The sequence below is a fragment of the Mustelus asterias genome, chromosome 12 (assembly GCF_964213995.1).
Source record: "Mustelus asterias chromosome 12, sMusAst1.hap1.1, whole genome shotgun sequence".
Taxonomy (NCBI): Eukaryota; Metazoa; Chordata; class Chondrichthyes; order Carcharhiniformes; family Triakidae; genus Mustelus; species Mustelus asterias.
This window is the reverse complement of record NC_135812.1, coordinates 87,619,220-87,641,851: the sequence shown is the minus strand read 5'-3', so window position 1 is coordinate 87,641,851 and position 22,632 is coordinate 87,619,220. Positions and strand designations below refer to the sequence as shown.

General features: G+C 42.4%; 1 protein-coding gene across 1 annotated transcript in view; it reads left to right on the top strand.

The window, feature by feature from the left end:
- The first annotated feature begins 4,666 nt into the window (after positions 1-4,666).
- Positions 4,667-22,632, top strand: part of sdk2b (sidekick cell adhesion molecule 2b) — a 939,592-nt gene continuing 921,626 nt past the window's right edge. The window contains exon 1 of the mRNA XM_078225548.1: positions 4,667-4,882. Within this exon, the coding sequence (XP_078081674.1) occupies positions 4,810-4,882 (73 nt within the window). The 5' untranslated portion in view covers positions 4,667-4,809. The remainder of the gene's footprint in view (positions 4,883-22,632) is intronic.

Below are 22,632 nucleotides of genomic sequence, written 5' to 3'. Positions count from 1 at the left end.
GAGTGAGGAGTGGGAATGTCCAGGGAAGGAGGGTGGTGTGTCGAGGGAAGGGGTGGGGATTGTCTTAGAGGGCAGGGTGTGTGATGTTGATGGAGGGGTCTTGTGGAAAGAACTTAGAGAGTACTGGTGATAGGAGAGAACAATCATTCAGAGCAGGGAGGTGGGAAGTGGTAGGGTAGCAGATCAGGGCGAGAATCTGGTAGGTGAAGGTCTCATTGGGTGAATCATGAAAGGGGACAAGACAGGTGGCTCAGATATCAGGAGGGGCAGGGTCAGGGTGAACATGAGGGCAGTAATGTGTGTTGACACCGAGGGGAGGAAAGGCATTTGGAGGTGGATTGGTATGGGGTCCAGGGTAACGGAAGGAGGTTCAAGGGTGAAGAGAGGACAGGAATAGTGATATTGGATGGGTGTGTGATGATGAAGTTGGTAGACGACAGGGAAAAGATAGAAGGTGTGCAGCAAATTTGAAATTGGATGTGCACCATTTTTCCAAACTGACCTTGACCACACAGTTAGTCAGTGAGATCCGGCGAGGTGGCAAGAGGGTCTTTTTGGGTCGGTGGAGTTCAAGGTCAGCACAAGGGACACCCTAATAATTATAAGGCAAAGATGCTCAGTTGTAATCTCTCCATGCTGAAGAACGCATTGCAGCAGGTTTGTTTCTGACTCATGAGCCTCAAAACATCGACATCCCATCAAGGTGTTGAGCTGTCATTCATTCTGTGCAACTTGTCATCAGCTGCAGTCAGAGGCAGAGATCCAGGGAAGGAAGGAGGTGGATACCTCCAAGGGCCACGGCAGCTAACTCGCAACTCCAAATCTCCATCTTCCTGTGTGAATGGATAAGGCTGACAAGGGATCAAGCGGTTAGTCTTTCCATGCTGTCAAAGCAATGGTCTCTACATAGTCTTGAAGGTAGTGAAGCCAAGTGGAAACGTGTCTGTGTGAGACTTCTCATCACCCTGTTTAAAGAACAACGTCTACATACATGTTTATACATGAACAGGGGAACCACACATCCCTTCCTCAAGAATGTCCTTTACCTGGAAGGGATGGGCTTGGGATGCCATGTATACACAGAAGCCAGTGAAGAGTTTAGCACTTGCTTTCGGATTTGAGAAGGAGTGAAACTTGTAAAAAAACATACTCACTTAATGTATCAATGCAATTTGCTCACACATCCACTGAGACGTCGATGATGCAGGCTGCAGGCAACCCTACCTTGATTAAAGCTCTCATCCAGATGAGAGGAAAGAGGACCCATCGCTGCTTGGCTACGAGGAGCAAGGGCCTGAGCAGCAGTAGGTAGCAAGGCTTCTAGGAGTTCAAGATGTAGGTGAACATGGATCACTGCAATTGTGAGAATTGGCTCGAACATGGGTGTATTGCTCTTATCAAGAGATGAGCAAAAGGCAATGCCAGTGGCATCCTCCTATGTTCCAGGATGCGGTCGGTCACTTCTGCCAGCTTCTCCAGTACGAGCTACAGCTGCTAGGACGCTGGTGGAGTAGTGCGGAACTTCTGGCTTGCAATATGTGACTATCTGTCTGGGTTTTATTTAAGTATGGCGCCAGGGCCTTCATGAACTAATGTTGGGGCGAGCAACTTCTTGCCCAACCTGCCACAAGATTTGCCGAGCTCCTCGAGGATGCATAATTGATGAGCTGAAAAATGGAAGATTGCACATGTCGGGGGAATGACTTCCCCACCCGCCACTGGACTTAGTCTCCAGAATGGAAAATTATGGTCTGCCACTGAATTTTTAAAATGACATGTTTCCCCTTTTGTGTTGGCTTATTTCACCTTAGGAATCCAGAAGAGTATACAGAATATTGCTTCATCTCAAAGGGTCATTACAAAGTCACAGTCAACAACAATTTATGTTTATTTCACATCTGCAACATAATGAAACATTGCAATGTGCGTCACAGGAGCATAAAACCAAGTACGACACTGAGCTACATAAGGAGGGATTGGTACAGGTGGCCAAAAGGCTGGTCGAAGAGGTATGTTTTAAGGCATATCCTGAAGGAGGAAGGCAGGGTAGAGAGCAGAGGTGTGGAGGAGGAATTCAAGACCGTGGGGCTTGACAACTGAATGCATGGTCACCAATGGTGCACAAAAGGGCCAGAATTAGAGGGTTAATATCTCTTGTGGAGTTGGAGAGAGGTCATTCTGTGATCCTCGCCTTCCTTCTGAATCCATAGCCTCCTCCCCAAACTCTGGATAGCCTCATAAATTCCCCTTGTTAATTCTGCTTCTCTCTCCTGAGATCATACCAGACCTGCTGAGTACTTCTGGCATTTTCTGTTTTTATTTCAAATTTCCAGGAGCCCCAGAATTTGGCTTTTGTATTCATGTTTAATTCATTGACCATCTCTCTTTAGTGTCCACCTTGCAAAACTTCTCGTGGTCTCTCTCAGAGTTTGGGGGGGGGGTGATTTCCCTTTGTCTTTTTTTACCTTGTTCACTTCCATTACTCCTTATCTCCCTTCTCGTGATTGTGGTCAATCACATTGTCCATTTCTGGCCAGCCAAGAAAAAGATACTAAAGTCTGAGATCAAGTACCAACCGACTCTAGAACAGCTTCTTCCCTGCTCCCATCAGACTGTTGAATGGACCTACCTCACATTAAGTTGGTCTTTCTCTACACCCTATCATCATCATAGAAATCATAGAAACCCTACAGTGCAGAAGGAGGCCATTCGGCCCATCGAGTCTGCACCGACCACAATCCCACCCAGGCCCTACCCCCACATATTTTACCCGCTAATCCCTCTAATCTACACATCCCAGGACTCTAAGGGGCAATTTTTTAACCTGGCCAATCAACCTGACCCGCACATCTTTGGACTGTGGGAGGAAACCGGAGCAAACCCACGCAGACACGAGGAGAATGTGCAAACTCCACACAGACAGTGACCCAAGCCGGGAATCGAACCCGGGATCCTGGAGCTGTGAAGCAGCACTGCTAACCACTGTGCTACCGTGCCGCCCTAGCTATGACTGTAACAGTATATTCTGCACTCGCCTTTCTTTCTCCCCTATGTACTCTATGAACGGTATGCTTTGTCTGCATAGCGCGCTAGAAACAATACTTTTCACTGTATCCCAATGCATGTGACAATAAATCAAATTCAATTCAGTTATGAACAGAGAAGGATTTATAATGCAAATGCAGATCTCTGCTAACTCACAAAATCAGCACAATCCAGGTGTAATTTGCTTAAACAGTTCGAAGGTGTTAAATTGTAATCAATGTATGGGTGATGTCGCTGGTTGTTTTATTTACAGAGGGCATCCCCTCCAGCTCCACCGCCTGGCGCGCGCTCTGGACACTTCCGCGCGCCGCACCCAGGTGGCGCTGACAGCAGCGAAAAGGATCAGCATCTGCTGCTGGCAGGCGCGCTCTGCTTCCCCTCCCAGTCCCGCCCCGCCCCCGCCCGCCCGCCCGCCGGCCGGCCCCCTGCCCCCCGGACTCCACGCGCCTCGCGAGCTTCTCCCCCTCCAGTCCGCGCGAGCCCTCTCCAACCGTCACCCACTCTCGCATTCCGCGCAGACTCGGTAGTCCGCGCGAGCCCTCCAACTGCCAACCGGACCCCCGCCCGCCCGATTCTGCGCAGACTCGGGGATCCGCGCGCGATCCCCCCCTCCAACTGTCACACACACGAACCCCCCCGCTCCCTCCCATTCGCCCCGTTCTGCGCAGACTCGGGAGCCGACGCGCGCCAGCTCTCCATCTGCCAGCCTCCTCGCTCCGTTCTGCGCAGACTCGCGGGTCCGCCGCCAACCTTCCAACTGTCTGTCACACGCATTGTTTCCTCCCGCCCGGTTGGTGCGCAGACTCGCCGCCGGGCGGGGAGGGGAGGGGGCGGGGTCTCCGGGAGTCTGGGCCCCGCCCCCTCTCCACTTCCCCCCCCCCCCCCCCCCCCATGCTTGCTGAGTGACAGGAGACTCGGCCAAAGCAGCCGCACGAGCTGGGCTCCTTCTGCTGTGGCGGCGGCGGCGGAGGAGGAGGAAGAGGCAGCAGCAGCAGCAGCGTTCATCCAACAACACCTTCCCCTCCCCTCCCTCAGTGCAAGCCTTTCCACACACACACACACCCCCCTTGTGAGGGGTGCAACTCGGATCAAACTTTTCCTTTTACCCCCACGGGTCCGGAATTAATGCTTTAATCATTTCGCCTTTTTGGATGGGGAGACTCCAAGTTGTCCTTCAGCCTCTCGGCTGCTCAAAACAAAAAGTAAAGCAGAAGCGTTCAAACTAAAGCGAGTGACAGCGAGAAAGAGCCCGGAGCAACTTGAGAGAATTCACCCACCCAAGCTTAAAGCCCCATCATATATTTTTTAAAAAGCACATGGATTAAAAACAGGAGCAAGGGGGGCGGGAGTGTGACAACTTCAACCCTTCCGAGCCAGTGCCTTTGCCAAGTTTCAGCAAGTTTGATGCCCGCTCTAAACATTGTGAAGGGCTTTTATTTCCCCCCCCCCCTGTACATTTATCCCCGGAGCGGAGGAGAGGGGAGCTCCTCGGATTTGGGATTTCCCTGCTTGCTCCCCCCCTCTCTGTGTGTGTGGCTGGAGAGGAGAAGGAGAGGAGACAGGAGGGGGACGGGACTGAGATCCCGTTAGGCTCGCTGCCTTCATTCAGCCGAAGCGACCATCAGCAGCACCTTCCTCCTAGGCTGGATCGTGGCTTCCACCGCCCACCCACCCCCCCTCAAAAGGCGCCTAAAGGTTTTTGTTGGATGTGGACAGGATCTACCTGGCTGGGGGCAAAAAGAAGAAGCAAAAGAGATAGAGAGAATGTGGAGGAAGCCGGGGCTGGAGACCTGCCTTTTGGTGGCTTTTTTACTTCTGAACAGCGCTGCAGCACAAGGTAAGATACACACACACACATAGAGAGAGATGGTGCACAGGGGCAGCAAGCAGCACTCAGAATGATACAAGTGTTGAATTTGGGAGCAGCTCACTGCTTGTTTGGTGGGACAGAATTTTTTTTGTTGCTATTTTTCTCGCATGGAATAGAGCATCTGCAATGTTGTTTCGTGTTCAAGTGTCACCCTTTTAAATGAGAGCATTGCCAAAGCATCTTAGTATGTGAGTGTGTGTGTGACACTTTTTGACAGTTTTTCTGGGGCACTTGTCAGAGGGGGGGGGGGGGGGGGAAATGGTGTCAAGACCTATCTTGGGGACATACCTGTCAAAAAGAGTGAAACCTGCTCAATCCAACGTGGTGGATTTGTGTTAGAAAAAAAAGCTGTAATAAAATAGAATGAATTAAGTGAGGGGGGTCAAAACGTGTGACTGACTTAATACAGATGTAGATCTCTTATTGAACGCAAAGTGGAAAGTAAAGGGTTGACTTGGCAGCTAAAATATTGGATGAAGACGGGGAGGAATTGGGGGTGCAGAGAGGCGGGGAGGGAGAATGCCAAGCGGCATCTGGAGAGAGGTAATAATCATCCAGTTGTAGTTAAGAAATCGAGTATTAACCCATCGAATTGTGGTTAAAAGACTGAATGAGCGCGGAAAATGGAAATGAGAATGGGAGTCACTGGGTTGTTAGTTAATTATGTTTTAGCGTGGGGAGGGTTTCTCTCCATCTCTGTATCGATGTTTCACGTCTTTTGCACATAATGACCGCTTTTAAAACAGATCAATCAACTGATCTTAGTGTGGGGATTAGTTCAGGCAGAATGTGGCGGCGGATTTTTTTTAAATTCTCTGAGCAAATAATGGGCACTTCTCTCCACGCTTATCTGGCAACAGTCAAGAATTTGAAATGCAGCACGTTTATTTTGGAGTGCTTTCATCTCGTCGTTTGAAATATGTACCAGCGGCCCGAACTCATTCATTACAGCTCCTTGCGATAGGAGGTTTGACAGCTTCCACCACCGACATTACCTGATCCCGGAGACTTCAATGGTTGGCTGACGGTTGTGTTCACAAGATTGATAAGTGATATTTCCCAAAGTGCAGCGCCCACCTTTTTAAAGCTGACCCATTGTAAATCAGAATATTCCCGTTAAAGTCTTTCCTGACGGTGGGGGCGGCTTGTTTGTGAACCACTCTGGCTGTCAAAGGTTCAGGGAGCGACCCTGTGCAATTGTTTGTGAATTACTGGCCGCATCAATCTGGCCAAGTCCTTTGGTGCCAGTCCTGGTGCGAATTCTTTATTTTCTTCAAATACGCCTCCGGGGTTTGGATTGATAATCAAAGTGCTTTGAACAGGGAAACCACAAATTCAATTGCAAATAGCGGTGGCTGGTTAAAGAAACGATCTTCCACCCATTAAATCATAGTCAAAATTTGGGATTCATTGTATGAATGAGACTCATCATCCACTTTAGGGTCTTTAGCAGGGCTGTTTAGAAACGTAGTTTGGATACTTTTATATAATGGTGTTACGAAAGCTTAGCTTCCGAAGTGAAAAGTTAAGATTAAAATTTCCCCCATGTGACAGATATAATGTGCTGCATTGTAAACTTTCCCTTAGCAGCGCAGAAACTTCCTTTGGACATCTTTTCCATGCGGGCTGGTCCAGGAGCAGTGTCTGCTCACTGACTCCACAATGTGGCAACAATGCTTTATTTTAGAAAGAAAGGATAAGATAACCAAAAGTGTTATCATCAGATTGTGTTGACATCGACAGAGGTAAGACTTGTTGCCGTTGCACCGCACGTGTTCCCCACATCTTCGTTCTAGCCGTTTTCACAAGTCGGGTCTGTTTGTCCAGGGGATATATCGGGACCTAACTGACCAGCCATCTATCTGCAAGAACATAATTGAGCCCCTGGCAGCGAGAGAGAAAGAGGGCTATACCTAAAATGCAATGTCTGAAACAGTACGAAGAATGAGGGACCACCAACTGGGAGAGAAGAACCATGGAGCTGAGAAATACTTTTTAACACCGTTTCAGATAACTATAATCCCAGACAATATGGCCTAGGGGCTACATACAGTAGTCGTTGGTTTCCTGGAATGAAGCCTCCCGCCGCAAAGTATACTCTCTCTTCAGAATCCCTTGTTGGAGTTCAACTTCAGATTACACACTGCGATGTGTGCGTGGCCACGCGTTTGCCCCGTGGAGTTTTAAAACCTGCAATGGGAGATAGTGGCCTTTTGGCGTTTTGTTATTAGCCACATTATAAGGTTCACTTTAGGTTTCCTCAGGGGAGTAATTTTGTTGTTTACAATAAGCCACATCACACAGTAAGAGGTATAGATTTTAATGAAATCCAATGATGAAAACTGTCGTCCATTAGTAACAATCTGATTACCACTGTACGGTGCTTGATGCTGCCCATTGTAACCTTTTGGTAAGGATTAAACCTTTTGGTAAGAAAGAAGTCTGCAAACATGTGTCATTGTTTCCATTGGGCACCTCATTAAAAAGTACTACTCAGGTGTTGGTCATTGTATATTGTGTGTTTTTTCTATTATGGAGTTGGATTTTAAATCCGTTCTGTTATACATGCAGTGCCCAATACTGTCTGACATTTACACCAATTGTGTCAAAACACCTGATCTTCCTTTTAAATTAACATTTATAGTCTAGGACCTATATTTACAAAGCAATTGATCTTTCTACAAAGATTGTCTCCGCTTTATCTCAATGGATTTGATTACTTACTTCCATTCCAGTGTTGTCTAAGATGTCTAACATTTTATTTTTGAACATAAAATCATTAATGTTTTGAACGAGTCTGCCAGTGAAGTGAGTTTTCCTAATGAATAGAAAAACGAAATGGATATTTATGATCAGAGATGTTCATGAATAACTACATTCAGATTAGAAGTTACAGGAAACATATTTCCATTAAACATATTGGTATGTGGTTTTCATTATATCCTATGTCCTCTGAGATATTTTAAACCTTTATTTTATGAAAAATACATTTTTCTGGCCTGAATGCACCAGAACATGGAAATAGCTGGCATTTATTTTGCCCCTTTAAGATTAGTATTATCATACTTTTGCCTCTAGTGCACCCCGTGTAGTTAATTTTCTTCACATCTCTCTTGACGGCACTGACTCTTGTTGGGATACAGTGTCATACACACACACCAGCCAGTACCTAACTGAAGTGTCATTCTTTATGCTTGAGCACAGATTGTCAAACCGCCTGTTCGCTATCGAAGAACAATAGCTGGGCTTTGCAATGGTATTGGCAAGGAAACTGTCAATGTCCATCATCATTACTCCGGTGAAACTGACAACAACTTACGGAGTTTGAATATGCGCAGAATAATGCAAGCATCCAGAAGCTGTTGTCAGTGGGCTGGATTTTGTGATCATCATCGAAGCAAGGGTAGTAGTCAACGTTGACCTTAAAGAAATCCGTGCTGAGAGATCTAGCGATTTCTGTGATTGTAGTTTAGTTTAATGGTGATTCCCAGTAGCAATTTGAAATGATCTCATCAAACTGTTGAAGCAGCCAATCACATTAAGGAACTGCCACAGGCAGCTAGCCAGGAAATGAAAAGCACCAATATCAACTCACTTCTTTTCCAAAAAAAAAACCGACAAAGAGCAAAATAAAGATTAGGGCAACAGGTGGGGTTAAGGGAAAAACTGAAATGTCATGAACAAACTTTATTTTTAAATCTAGTTTTTTTTTTGAAAAGTAACCAATCAGAATGAAGACATTTAGAAACATTCCACAAATATATGATAGACCTTTCAGAGAAAATCAGGTTACCAAAAGTTATTTGGATTTCTATTGAAAACTCAATTACACTTTATTGAACAAGAATACATTTTGCTATATAAAATGTAAATTAAAACTGAAGGATAATCAATGCTTTTAATATTCTTGTTTGCAGTCAGTGAGAATACTTTAATGCAATTGGCTGCTTACCTTGCATGCTGTTATCACTATGACTGATGCCTGGAGATCTCTTCGACTTTGTACCAAAGGAAAAAAATGCATTATAGAGATGGCTAGAGCTTTGTGGACAGCTTTCATTGAGGTCAATGGTGACCACCATTGCTTTGCCACTGATGGCAAACTCCAACACAATGATTTTCTCAGATGGTGTTCACAAGTGTACATTTCCAGTAGAGTCCTCTGTATAAATATCAGGCAGAAGATTCCTAGCTGATTTTATTCTCTTTCTCCAGACAGCAGTAGTTATACTTTCTTTACTATTGTCCAGTTGTGAATAGCTACCTAGGATGAGACAGTATTGCATCAGTACCTAACTATGGTCTCTGTGTTGCCCACTATGCTGCTGGTGTATTTTTCAACCGCATCCATTGTTTATTGATTTGGCAATGGCCCAATTTAGCATCAGTCCATCAAGGGAATGACAGCTTTGTTTCACAAACCGAAGGAAAGAAAATAGTACCTTGTACACATTATAGTAAATGACAAGAACATAGGGATAGAAAGTGCTATTGGCAATTGTTTGGTGGTTGGGAAGGCCTTTCAATGCTATTGGTCTTGTATATGCATATACAAAACAACATAATATAAAAGCAAATTACTGAGAATGCTGGAATCTGAAACTAAAACAGAAAATGCTGCAAAACCTCAGCAGGTCTAACAGCATCTGTGGAGAGAGAACAGAGCTAATGTTTCGAGCCTGGATGACTCTTCATCAGAGCTAACAAAACAACATACATTGACTATCTGTTAATTTATACAGCCCCCAAAAGAGCCTTATTTTCCACGAGGGTGCCCTTTATCTTTACTTTTGTACTTTTCCACATTTTTAGCGTCAATGGTATATCAATTTTTCATCCCTGACCTTCCAATTACAAAGTGCCCGAGGACACATATAGCTGTGATGTAATGACAGCCACAATTTGGGAGAGAACGTAAGTCAAAATGAGAGCCTTGAGTGTTTTACAGCTCCACTGGTAGAGCATTGCAATACCAATCAGAAAGCCAGAGAGTGATGCTACAGCTCTTGGAATGTGACTATATTTTATGTTTGAAGACGTGATTTAAAAGCAATTTTTTCCCATAAATTAATCATCAGAGAAAAGAAAGCATAAATTAATTGTGGATCATAGGAGTTGCTGTGTGGTTTACTATGCTTAGATCCTTTAAAAATAAAAATCAAAGGTGAATTCCTGATGTTTTTTTTCTGAGCAAATTTATCTTTCTCTGCCCAGAATTGTATATCTGTATTTCTTTGGCTGGTGATTGCTGTCTTGTTTTCTTTCTTTTTGGTCTATTGCTAATTATTATTTTCAAATGTGAGGGAAAGCAGGCAGATGACCTTCTCCCACCAGGTGCTTTGAAACCAGCTGTTCATAGGATTGCTAGCCCTCGTGAAAATTCCCTGGGCCACCCAGAATTTGAAGATTAATCTCTCGGATTATCCATGCAATGGACAATGCAGTTCTTGGAGTGTAGAGGTTAATGGATATTATTGCGGTAGTGTGTCACAGGTCGCTCACGGCGTCCAAGTCCCTGTGGTAACATGCACTTATACATGCATGTTGCAGTCTGGAGCTATGGATAGTGATGGTAGAGGCTTCCAAATCTATCACATGGCTGAGCAGGAAGCACTCCAGCTCTTGCTGCCTACCATTAGCATGTGTTGGAAAGAGTTACAGGTTGATGCTGAACCTGTTTGACTGCATTGTGAATGCATCATCCTTGAACATCAAGTGCTGGGATTGGACTCAAATCCAGAACTTCTTACTTAGAGACAGGGTCGCTACCCAGTGTGCCATAAGACTTTGTTAATAGATACCATAACCCACCATTAATGACTGACTGACAGGTCTGACAATTGACCAATGATGGAGATAGGCTTTAAAGGCAGGAAGTCACATGATGAAACTTTGCGAGTCAGTAATTCTAGTTTTTGTTAGAATTAAGGTAGAGGAGAATGAAAATTAAGATTGATCTTGGAATGACCTCTCCCAGATTTCCTGAATTTGACTTTATTTTGGATCAATGTTTCTGGGGCATTGTTAATAATTTTAAGTGCTATCACTCCTCACTGTAGTGTGCTGAAAAATAGAGATTTCCTTAAGGAGTATATAGAATTACTGGGCATCTGTAAAGCAAAAATATCGCAATATAATATTTAACACCAGAGATTCATGATTAAAGAACTCTCTGTTTAAAGTTGTTTCAAAGAATACACTATTTCGCATTTGGAACAAATAAGGGAAGAATAATACTGAAATTTAAATACATCATCACTTGTTTTCACAGCCAGTTTCATTAAAAATTACATGGGAATGCCTTTGTACTTGACAAGATGATTTTTATCTGACTATAGCAAAATAACTAGAGCACTTCAGAGCCAAAGCAGTTCCTTTGAAGTGTAGTCACGGTTGTAATGTAGGAAACGCAGCAGCTAATATGTGCACGACAAGCCCCCACGAGCAACAATATGGTGATCACCAGATAACCAGTTTATGATGTTGACTGACGGATAGATATTGACCATGCCAAAATAACTTCCCTGCTATTTTTTTTAAATAGTACTATGGCGTCTTTTATGTCCAACTTGACAGGCAGATGGGACTTCAGTTTAACTTGCCCTATGAAAGACGGTCCATCCGACAGTGCAGCATTTCCTCCGTGCTGATTTGGGTGTCAGCCATGAGTTATGTGCTTAGACCTGGAGTAGAACGTGGCTTCAGAACCTTAGGACTTGGGCAAGAGTGCCATCAATTGAGCTACAGCTGATATTCATAAGAGTTAAAGTTCTGAAAAATGCATAACTATACAACCTCAACATTAACTTCTATCTAGCATTATTGGAGAAGTTCCACATCTTGACAATAATAGTTCTAGAAAATTAAGGTGAAAGTCAAACATCTCCACTTTGCAAAGACACTTGCGGGATTTCAAGAAAGCCCTTGCAAAATTGTTGAATAAATTTAATTTCTGATGTCAACAGAGAAGTGAACCTACAAAGTTATTATAGTTGCTTGTTGAGATTGATAGTCCTAATCAATCAGTACCTAAAAGCTTAAGATCAACCATTTATAAATGGACACATCTGACATGTAAAGATTCCATTTATAGAAAACTTCAGTGTTTAACGTGTTCTTGTGATATGTACGTAGCTGGTTAGATAATGTGTATTGCCCAATCTTAGATGCTCTCAGAGTCAACAGAAATGGGTTGGTAGGTTTAGGAGGTGTGCCAACCTCCCAATAACATCAGTGAACCAGTTGAATTGCAATAATCCAGCAGCTTTCTTGATATCCTTTTTGGTACCAACCTATAAATGATTATATTTATTAAATTCAGTTCCACAAGTTGCAACAATGGGATTTTAAACTAATGTCCTCTCAGTTACAGGTCCAGTGCCATAACCCCTCGGCTTGGGAGAAGATGATGAGATATGAAATAGAACAATTTTCTTCTGCTGTAAATTAATCAAGCAATCTTTTTAAACTGTCCAGTTGATAGAGGGTGATATGGTATGCAGTTCGGCTCTTGCACCTCAAACCACAATCTGTTGTTGACTTTGATCTGAAATATGTTCGGTGCACAATCTGTATATTATTGTACAGTACAAAATGCAAATATAATCAGAATTATTGTTAATCAGTTCAATAATTGATAGAATATTCAACTTCAAAAACAAGCAGCTGGCACAGTGCTTAGTAGAGCTGGTGTAAAAGGTAAAATTAGCATTTGTTAGCACTGTTTTGTGTAATCTTCCATTCTACATGTATGTCTGCAGTTAGCTCCACAGTCTACCTCCCGTAGTACATGTAGTGTATTCATTTTTGTGTGATCTTGTTTATTTTGATGATAGACCTCCAGGGATTCTCTAGCTCTGTTTCAGAGCTATTAGTATGCTTGTTTTCCCCTAAAGCAAGAAATGTTTCTGAAGAAAATGCAAGAATGGAAAATAAACATTAAAGGGACAGAGGATTTTAGAGATTTCCAATAGTCTGTTGGCAAACATAATGGGAAGTAGGTAACAGATTTCAAATCATTTATTGAAGGTAACTCAGTAATTGAAAATATACTCAATACGATAGAGGGCATTGAGTTGCTGTGTTGCCTGATGGAAGGGGTGTGGATGTGGGGAATTTCCCAATCCTGAAATATCCACGGATATACAAAGCATCTACAAAAGAAATAAAAATAAGGCAATGGAATTTTTAACACCAGAGATTCTTGATAAAATAATTAGTTGTTTAAAGAGGTTGTTTCAAAGAATACAATTTCAGCATTTAGAACAGAGGCAGACTATTAATACAATTTAAATATGTAATCACTCATTTTTGCAAATAGTTTCATTAAAAATAATTACTTGACAACATGACTTTTTTTTCTAACTATGGTGATATATTGTGCTCGCACGCCTGGTATTCAGATTAAGTTGTGTTGTCCAGGAGAAGTGTGTTTAGAAGGTGGGAGAATAAGTAGATGTTTGGTAAGTGGGATGAGCACAACACTGGAGGTGAGAGAAGGTAGAATTAGGATAGGAGTCAGTGGAAGAAGTTGTGTCACAGTTATAGGCTGAGGCAAAAGGTAAGGTACAGTATAGTTAGAACCTGGAGGAGAAGGACATTAAAGTAGGCTTAGAGGCTAGAAAGCAGAGGGGAAAGTGTAGCATTGGAGGCCTAGGAGGAGGGGCAGTGTGGAAGGTGACGAGGAAGAAGTGAAGGGGGATGATTTTATCAGAAACATTAAGTGCTGAACAAGCGTGAATGTGGAAGAGAATCACACCAATGTTTTGGGTGAATTAAAAATTCAATCTTGCGACAATGAGGAAAAAAATGAATCGATCTGTTTCCTGCCAGCAAGAGGAAGGGGTGGGGCCTAAGCTTGCCTGGAAGTTGGCAGTTTACAGCAGAGGGCACCATTGCGCATGTGCAGATCTAGAACAGAATCTCTCTTCTGTGTCACTGCCTCCCCCCAGCAAAAGCTAGCTTCCATGACCGAACGCTCCCTCCCTCTGCTGCAGAGTGCGCACCGTCCCCCCACCTCCCCTTAGGCCCACCCCCTTGGCACTACCCAGTGCCTGGTGGTCTGTGCCAGAGTGCCAGGCTGGCACTGCCCAAGGGGCAACTTTCTACCCCCGACCTCCCAGGGGGACCTCAAGAATCGCTGGTCCCACTGGTGAGGCCATCACAACAGGTCCCTGTTGATGGGGGACCATCTGTGATTCTCATGGTTAGGACCTTCACTGGCGAGGCCACTAAGGCAAGTGAGCCCAGACAATTCAGTTCCAGGCTCTCTTGTAATACTTAAATTCTACTTACCCATAGAACTTCAAAATTACAATTGACCTCGTGTCGGATATCTGGTGGCGGTAAGACTGTAAGAGGGAAGAAATCGGACCCGGTTTTTTTTTTGGCCCTCTTGCAATCTTACTGGCTCGCCCCACCCATCAACTGGCAGGACAAGATGGTAAGATAATCTCCAAGGTGTTTTCAAGAGTGGAGGCAGAGTTAGGGCAAGGAAAGGAAAGAAAAGCCATGAGCAAGACTCCTATTTTCAAAGCAGACAATAGTTTGGGCCCACAAGATTCATATATATGTTTCGTTCGCTGATCTGAAAAACATCATATCTAAATTTGCATATACGTTGTGCCCTTTAAATACCTTTCATTGTGTGTACCCTATTCATTTGAATATGCAATACCTTTAAATAATTTTGCGTGGCTGTGTATATGAGGTATCTTAAAGGGGAGTATTTGTGAGTAGCCTGCATGGTATTAGTATTCCAGAAAGCCAATTGGTGTAGAATAGAACTGGAGTCAATCTTTACACAGTTTCAGAATCATTTATTTCACGCAAATATGCATTACAAGCAAATGCCTCCTAAGCCAACAACCATAATTTCAGTCTATGGATGGGATTTTCCGGTCCTGCCTGCCCTGGAACTTGAAATTTGTGCTTGAAATCAATAGACCTTTGGCTCGTCTGTCACATTTTCCAACCTGCCTGCCCACGATGATTCCGGCAGCGGGTAGGACTGGAAGATTTAGGCCTCTATTTAAACGGATGCAAGTGAATCCCAAGCTAATGGCCATGACTTGCATATAATTCAACACAATGAATATACAATTAACAAGTGACATCCTTCTGGGTTGCAGTGCAATGCACACAGTTTACAGGTAAAATTAGATATTAAATATGAAAACTACATTGGTAGGTCCATTTCTCCCGTCAGTTAATGCAGCTGCATCTAAATCTCTCCGCCTTGTCATCACTCTTCCCTTCATAAATAACCTCTGTAAAACATACTTATTTCATCTCATTGTGTCATTCTTCCATTATTGCTTGGTGTAATTTTTATGCCTCTGCAAGGAACTTCATGTAATTTTATTATATTAATGACACTGTTAAAATTGAGCTATTGTTACTGTTGTACTAATTTGTGGTCATGACTATCCTGTCTGGAGGAACAGCAGTAAGATACGGAAATGTGAACTAGTTAAAAAAGAGGAAGAACAGTATGTGGTTTGAAGTTTCTAAAGAGTACTTATTATCACTTCGATAACATTGTACAGAAGAATAGAGACTTGATTATAGTCTTCAGGTGAATGGGTTAGAGGGTGGGGGATAACTGGATGAGGGCATGATTCAGAATCAGAAGAAGGTCTTTCGGCCCATCGAATCTGCACCAACCCTCCAACAGAGCATCTACCCAGTCTAATCCCCCTAACTATACATCTTTGGACACCCAGAGGAAACCCACGCAGATGCGAGGAGAACATACAAACTCTCCACAGACAGTCACCAAAGGCTGGAATCGAACCTGGATCCCTGGAGTTGTGTGGCAGCAGTGCTAACCACTATGCCGCCATAACTGTACATGATTCTGTTCTCTTGAAATCTATACGTTTTTACTTTTATACATTTTTGCGGTTATTTATTTTATGCAGTTGAATAACAAAATACACAGGAACTTTGGAGGTAAAGTATTATACAGACTGAGGAGCTGGAAGACGCTACACTGAGAATCATAGAATCCTACAGTGCAGAAGGATGTCATTGGGCCCATTGAGTCTGCCCGAACTCTCCAAAAGAGCATATTACCCAGACCCTCATTATCCATACTATTCGTGTAACCCCGCGCATTTACCATAGCTAATCCAACTAACCTGCAAAATAACAGGTGGGATCATAGAGTTGTTGCCTCGCAAGTTTACTTGGGTAGTTGGCCCTAAAGATGTAAAGAAATTTATAATGGGAAAATTTTACATTAAAGTTTGACCAAAAGTTGACAACAAAAATAAATTATTATTGACTGTGCACAGATGTATGATTTTTGGTACAATGCAGGTTATGTACGTGGCATGTTGCTTAGGGCTTTGTCATATGTTTGCATAGTTTGTAATCATTTTAAATACTTGTGCATCAGTAGGGAGAAGCAAATATCAGAAAATAGTTATATCTGACCAGCTCCTGTTGTCTCCACCGGGAAGAGTATGAGCAGTAATTTGAGCACAGATATGAACAACCTTTCAGCAGAAAAGATGTGAACGTGGTGGTGAGAGACTGTGGGGGTGGTGGTGGGAGGAAGCTGAAAATGGGGGATAATAATGGATGAAAAGGGGAAAACAAAATTATTTTCAAAAGGTGAATCCTGGAAAATTGAATATTTTTGTAGCCATTTTGAACAATCTCAAGTTTAATGTCACACATTTACATAGTGTGGAGCATAGTGAAGATGGCAATTTTATGCAATATATTTTAATTTGAATCTGACAAAAAAAATCCCTCTATCCCTATATTCTCATTGGGCTGAATTTAATGGAAGTCACTGGTCTTGTCTGCCGGCTGAAGAATGTTACTCAGGCACTCCCCTGAAATCAAGGACCCCATGGTAGAAGTCCAGCCTGTTGACAACTGTTAGTCAATCAGAGACTGGCAGCACTATTGAACAGCAGCGCCACCAGTGAGGTGGCGTGACTGCTGCCTTTGAATGAGGGACCCTTCATGACAGCCTGCAAGCAATCTTGACAGTGATTGCTTGTTGTACTCCCTACATGTTGAGTCCCTCCCGCCCGCTGCTGAATTACTACCAGTAACAGCAGGATGAGGTACCTGAGTGTGCATTCATTGCTTTGCAAGGGTCTCCGTTGGCAGTGGGGTGGGAAGGCCATCGTTGGCCTTCCTGCCATGGAGTTAATCAGGGTGGAGGGAGGAAGGTCATGGAGTTCCCACCTGCTACCTTCCTATCTGATTAAATGCCCATTTCCACCACCACAACTCACCATGGGAGGGCATTACATTTTGCTGATTGAGTGTGATTTTCCCAGTTAGTTTTGTGATGTGCCACTCTCCTGTCCTTACTGCTGTGCTGTGATGTGGCGTCCACTGGCAATCTGGGTTAAAACTGAGCACTTTTCCACAAATCTAAGTTAAAGGTTCCAAGAAAGACATGTAGTCTTATTGCAGTAATCTAGCAAACCAAACACAGGGTTAGAATAATAATGTTGCAAATGTTAACAGTTTAGAATATCACCAGATTTTACCATAATTTCTGTTCAGTTAGATGGAAATTCCTCTTCACATCTCAACTGAGGTCTGACGTTGAAATCCACTCAAATCATTTTGCTTTCTTCTTCAAACGATCATTGATTCATACACAGCAGCTTGATGTGCATAATTACTAGAGTGAGTCCACTGATTAAAAATAAGCAACAGGAAATACAGTCATTTACTTACAAAGTATATTAAAATTTAATGTCTCTATGGAGCAGAAATCTGGTGTGGTATTTTAATGCATTTGATCTGTTGTACACTGAGGTGTGGGAATGCTCTGGATCCATGAAAACACCATCTTATTTTTGGCTGCAAGGCATAATTAGAACTCGATGATAATCGCATAGCTTATTCCAACTTGCAGTAGAAATAAAGATAATAAAATGCCATAGAATAATTACTCATGATTAAATATTAAACCTCATAGTCTCTTCTTTTTGAACTACTTCATTTGTATTTTCCAGTGTTTTGCCCTTTTATTTCTTCTGTTTCAAAACTTACTGAGTCCAAGGGATTTTCCTCTGGCTGAAAGGAATGTGGTAGATTTACAATACAGTACATTGTTTTATTTTGCAATATCTAGTTGCAGAGTGATGCAAACTTTCCAAAATACCCTTCAATTCTGCTTTTAAGAAAAGTGTTTGATTTATTTGTCTTTAATGAAGTGTTTTGAGTTTTTCTAATGAAGATTTTTAGAATATTCTTTCATGGGTTGAGTGCCACTGGATTTGTAATCTTGCCACATTGATTTCTATTTTTTGTCACTAAGCCTTTGCAGGCAAGAAACCTGAGATTAAGATTAGATGAGCACTGGAGTATATAAGATGCATGTTGTGGAAACTGATCTTCACTATAAATATTTTAATATTTTCATATTAGCTATAATAAATGGCATTTTGCTTTAAAACATTATTTATCACACTATATTCATGGAAGTTAAAATTGATAAATTGAAAAGTGTTACTTAAAGTTCTGCAACTATACAAGTTACAAGTATATAAGTTTCTTTCACAATAAACCATTATTTCAAAGGCGATGTACTGTATGTCCTGACTTTCATTTAATACTGTTGCTTAAATGCACAGCATAGAAATATTGCTTTGCCTTTCACAGAATTTTCCATTTTGAGTCCGAAGTGTTATTTGCATTTCGTAAGTGAACCATGTTTTCATCCGCTATAAAATATACTGCAGGTTTAGATGATTCACGTTTCAGTATGCTTCAACATGCATCTGTAGAATGACACAGAACTCTTGTGTCAAGTTAAAGGCAATCAACAGTTTTGGCATTTTGCTCTGGCTAAGTACGTTTCTGCCAGGTTCTTGGCACTCCAGGTGAGGCTTCCAAACTTTTCAGTTAACTGTAAATGTAAAGTTACTACAAGCAGAGAGAAGTTTTAATTGTGCAACTGTGATTAAAATGTGACATTCAACATCATAATGAATTTCATATACAGTAAATTTGTTTAAACTATGCATTAAATGCGACTTAAGTCTAATTCATTGTCATTTTGGCTGTTAATAACATTAGGCAAGAAATATCTTAGCAAATATAGCTGAAGAAATTTTCTTTATTTGATTAGTTTCTTGTGTTTAATTTTATATTATGAAATTCTTTTGTTTCTATGCAATGAGCCAGCCCATTCTATTGGATTTTGATTAATTTTAAAGGCGAGCTGTTGTATTATGTTTTTCACCTAATTGAGTCACAGGCTGCGTAAGGATTTTGTTGCCATGGCATTTCAGTGGATTAAAAATTCCCATCAGAGACTTGCCTGTTCAGTTTAAAGAATTGTTTTTAATCAATGTGGCTGTTAAAACTCATATCTGCTGGACAAATGTTTACCAAATCACGGAGTCAAGTTCAAGAATTCACTCAACATGTAAAATTCATAGTTTGCCAATGTGGAGTTATGCAATATGATCTTTGTACCACACTCCCTACCTTGGGTCTTCTCACATGTTCTTTTAAACATTCACGCGACACAAGTGCCAGGCAATGACCAGAGAATCTAACTACTGGCCCTTGAAATTGCTGAATTCTCCATCATCAATATACTGGGTGTTACTATTGACCAGAAATCTAACTGGACTAGCCATATGAATACTGTGGTAACAAGAGCAGGTCAAAGGCTGGGGTTCTTGTGGTGAGTTGTGCCCTCTGATTTGTCAAACCATGCCCACCATCTACAAGGCAAAAATCAGGACTGTAATACTCTCCACTTGCCTTGTTCAATAAATAACATTCAACTCAAGCAGCTTGACATGCTAGACAAAGCAGTTCACTTGAATGACATCCTATTAAACATGTATTCTCTTCATCCCCAACACATAGTGGCAGCAGTGTACACCAGCTACAAGATGCACAGCAGCAACTCAACAGCAAACCTCCTACCTGTACCACCTAGAAAAATGAGGGCAGTAGATGCATGGAAACACAGCCACCAGCAAGTTCCCCTCCAAGCCACACACCATCCTGACTTGGAACTATATTGCCATTCCTTCACTCCCCAGAACAGCACTGTGGGTATACTTCATACCACATGTATTACAGAAGTTCAAAAAGGCAACTCACCTTTAGAGATGGGCAGTAAGTGCTGGCCTTGCTAATGACACTTCCATCCCATGAATGAATAAAAATAAAAATTGAGAATTGTATTATTATATGTAGTTGACATGATACAAATGCCTTATGAAATAGGTAATTTTCTTTTATTGCCACCCTCTTGAAAGCATTCAAGAGGTCAAAATAAAAAAAAATTCTATTCCATTCCCACAGCATTCCTTCTCAATGCCTTACTGAACAGAAGACATTTGAATTAAATTCTGTACGTAACAAATTGAGAGGTCTCCATACTGGAAAATGGATTATTATTTTTTACAATTTTAGGGTGGAGCTCAGGGTATAACATGTTTGCATTGTTGAAACATTAACTTATTTATTCCCTTTGCACTTGTTGACTGACCTTAAGTGTTTCTAACATTTATGTTTTTTGTTTCTGAATGGGGAGTACCGGTTGACAGACATTTCCCACAGTCTTGGGTCTCTCATGGCAACCCCCATGTCAGGATTACATTCTCCTCCTTTATCCCATTTTCCTCCTTCACCCCACCTATCTCTCCCACCCTCTCCCTGCTTCACCCCTTTCCCCCAGAGTTGCCGCCTGCATTGTGATGCATTTGGCTACTGTAAGTGTTCATGGGGCAGCCATCATTGCAGTAGGATGAGGCATACAGAAGTACACCAATAGTTCACCGGGAAAGAGCACCACACTCTGCATGTAAATCCCTCTCCCTAGCACAGAAGTGAGACCAAGTCAGTCCACTTGGTCTCACGGTCACCCGAGGCCGGAATTGAACTCCGGCCCCTGGAGACAGCAGTGTTAACCACTGTGCCACCGTGCTGCCCACATATACATTTTGTATTAATTTTCACTGTTGGAAGATCATGCAGTGGTAGGTATAAATACTTTCGATATTGACTCTTTAAAAGTAAAAGCATAAATGGCCTTAACATCGTTTGAGGCACTGAAGATTGATCAGGTTACTGGGCCTGATAACATTTAACCTCAAAGGCTGTAGAAAATCAGAGGGATATTATGAGCCATTAATTTAGCTGACGAATAGTTCTTTGAGATATCAACTAGTTTGAATTGACTGAAGAAAGAGCATGATAGAATCTCCACAGTGCAGAAGAAGGCCATTTGGCCTATCGAGCCTGCGCCAACAATAATCCCACCCTGGCCCTATCCCCATAACCCCACATATTTACCCTATTGGTCCCTTGACACTAAGGGGCAATTTAGCATAGCCAATCCACCTAAACTGCGCATCTTTGGACTGTGGGAGGAAACCAGAGCAGCCGGAGGAAACTCACGTAGACATTGGGAGAACATACAAACTCCAAACAGACAGTAACCCAAAGCTGGAATTGAACCCAGATCCCTGGCGCTGTGAGGCAGCAGTGCTAACCATTGGGCCATTGTGCCGCTCTGCATGAATGTTTGCACACATGTGCGAAGGCCAATTCATTCATATCTAGATAGGAACAAGAGTAGGCCATTCAGCCCCTTGAACTTGTTTTGCCACTGTGGCTAATCTGTAACTTAATTCTATTTTACATAGAAACATTGAAGATAGGAGCAGGAGGAGGCCATTTGGCCTGCTCCGCCATTCATTATGATCATGGCTGATCGAGCAATTCCATAGCCTAATCCTGCCTTTTCCCCATAACCTTTGATCCCGTTCATCCCAAGTGCTATATCTAGCTGTCTCTTGAATACATTCCATGTTTTGGCATCAACTACTTCCTGTGGTAATGAATTCCACAGGCTCACCACTCTTTGGGTGAAGAAATGTCTCCTCACCTCCATCCTAAATGGTCTACTGAATCCTCAGACTGTGACCCCTGGTTCTGGAATCCCCCACCATTGGGGACATCCTTCTTGCATCTACCCTGTCTAGTCCTGTTAGAATTCTATAAGTCTCTGAGATTCCCCCATCTGAACTCCAGCGAAAACAATCCTAACTTGGTCAATCTCTCCTCATACATCAGTCCCCCTATCCCCAGTCTATTTCTATATCTTGTTGGTAAAGCTCTATAATTCATGTTTTTAATGGGCTTGAGTTACATAATTGAACTATTGCATAATGTATTTCTAGCTATGCTAAACACTAATGATTCAACGATTCATGGTTTGAAATAAAATGCCAACCAGCACTAATGTGGTTCACTTAAAAAGCCAAGTTTTACTGATGTTTAGGGACTCAAATAATTAATACATAGGAAAACAACATCATAGAATTTGAAGAATTGTGTGGTCAGCACATTTTCTTAGAGCTCCTGCATCTCAAAACTTTCCACGACACCACTGGTGGTGATGGAGTGGGACAGGAAGAGAGTGAGTGGCGTGACGATGAGAGTGGGGGCGAGGGGTGGGGTGGGGATGAAAATATAGCGAAGCACAGGGCCCCACGAACTGTAAATCCACCTCTCACTGCTGATCGTTTTCCAAAATTCTATTGATTCGGGAAACCTTCCACTGTGACCCCATTGTTCAAGTAGGAGGGAGAAAGAAAATGAGGAATTACAGACCTGTTAGCCTGATATCAGTAATAGGGAAAATGTTAGAATCTAAGGATGTGATAACTAGTCACAAAATAACAGTAGGATTGGGCGCAATCAGTTTG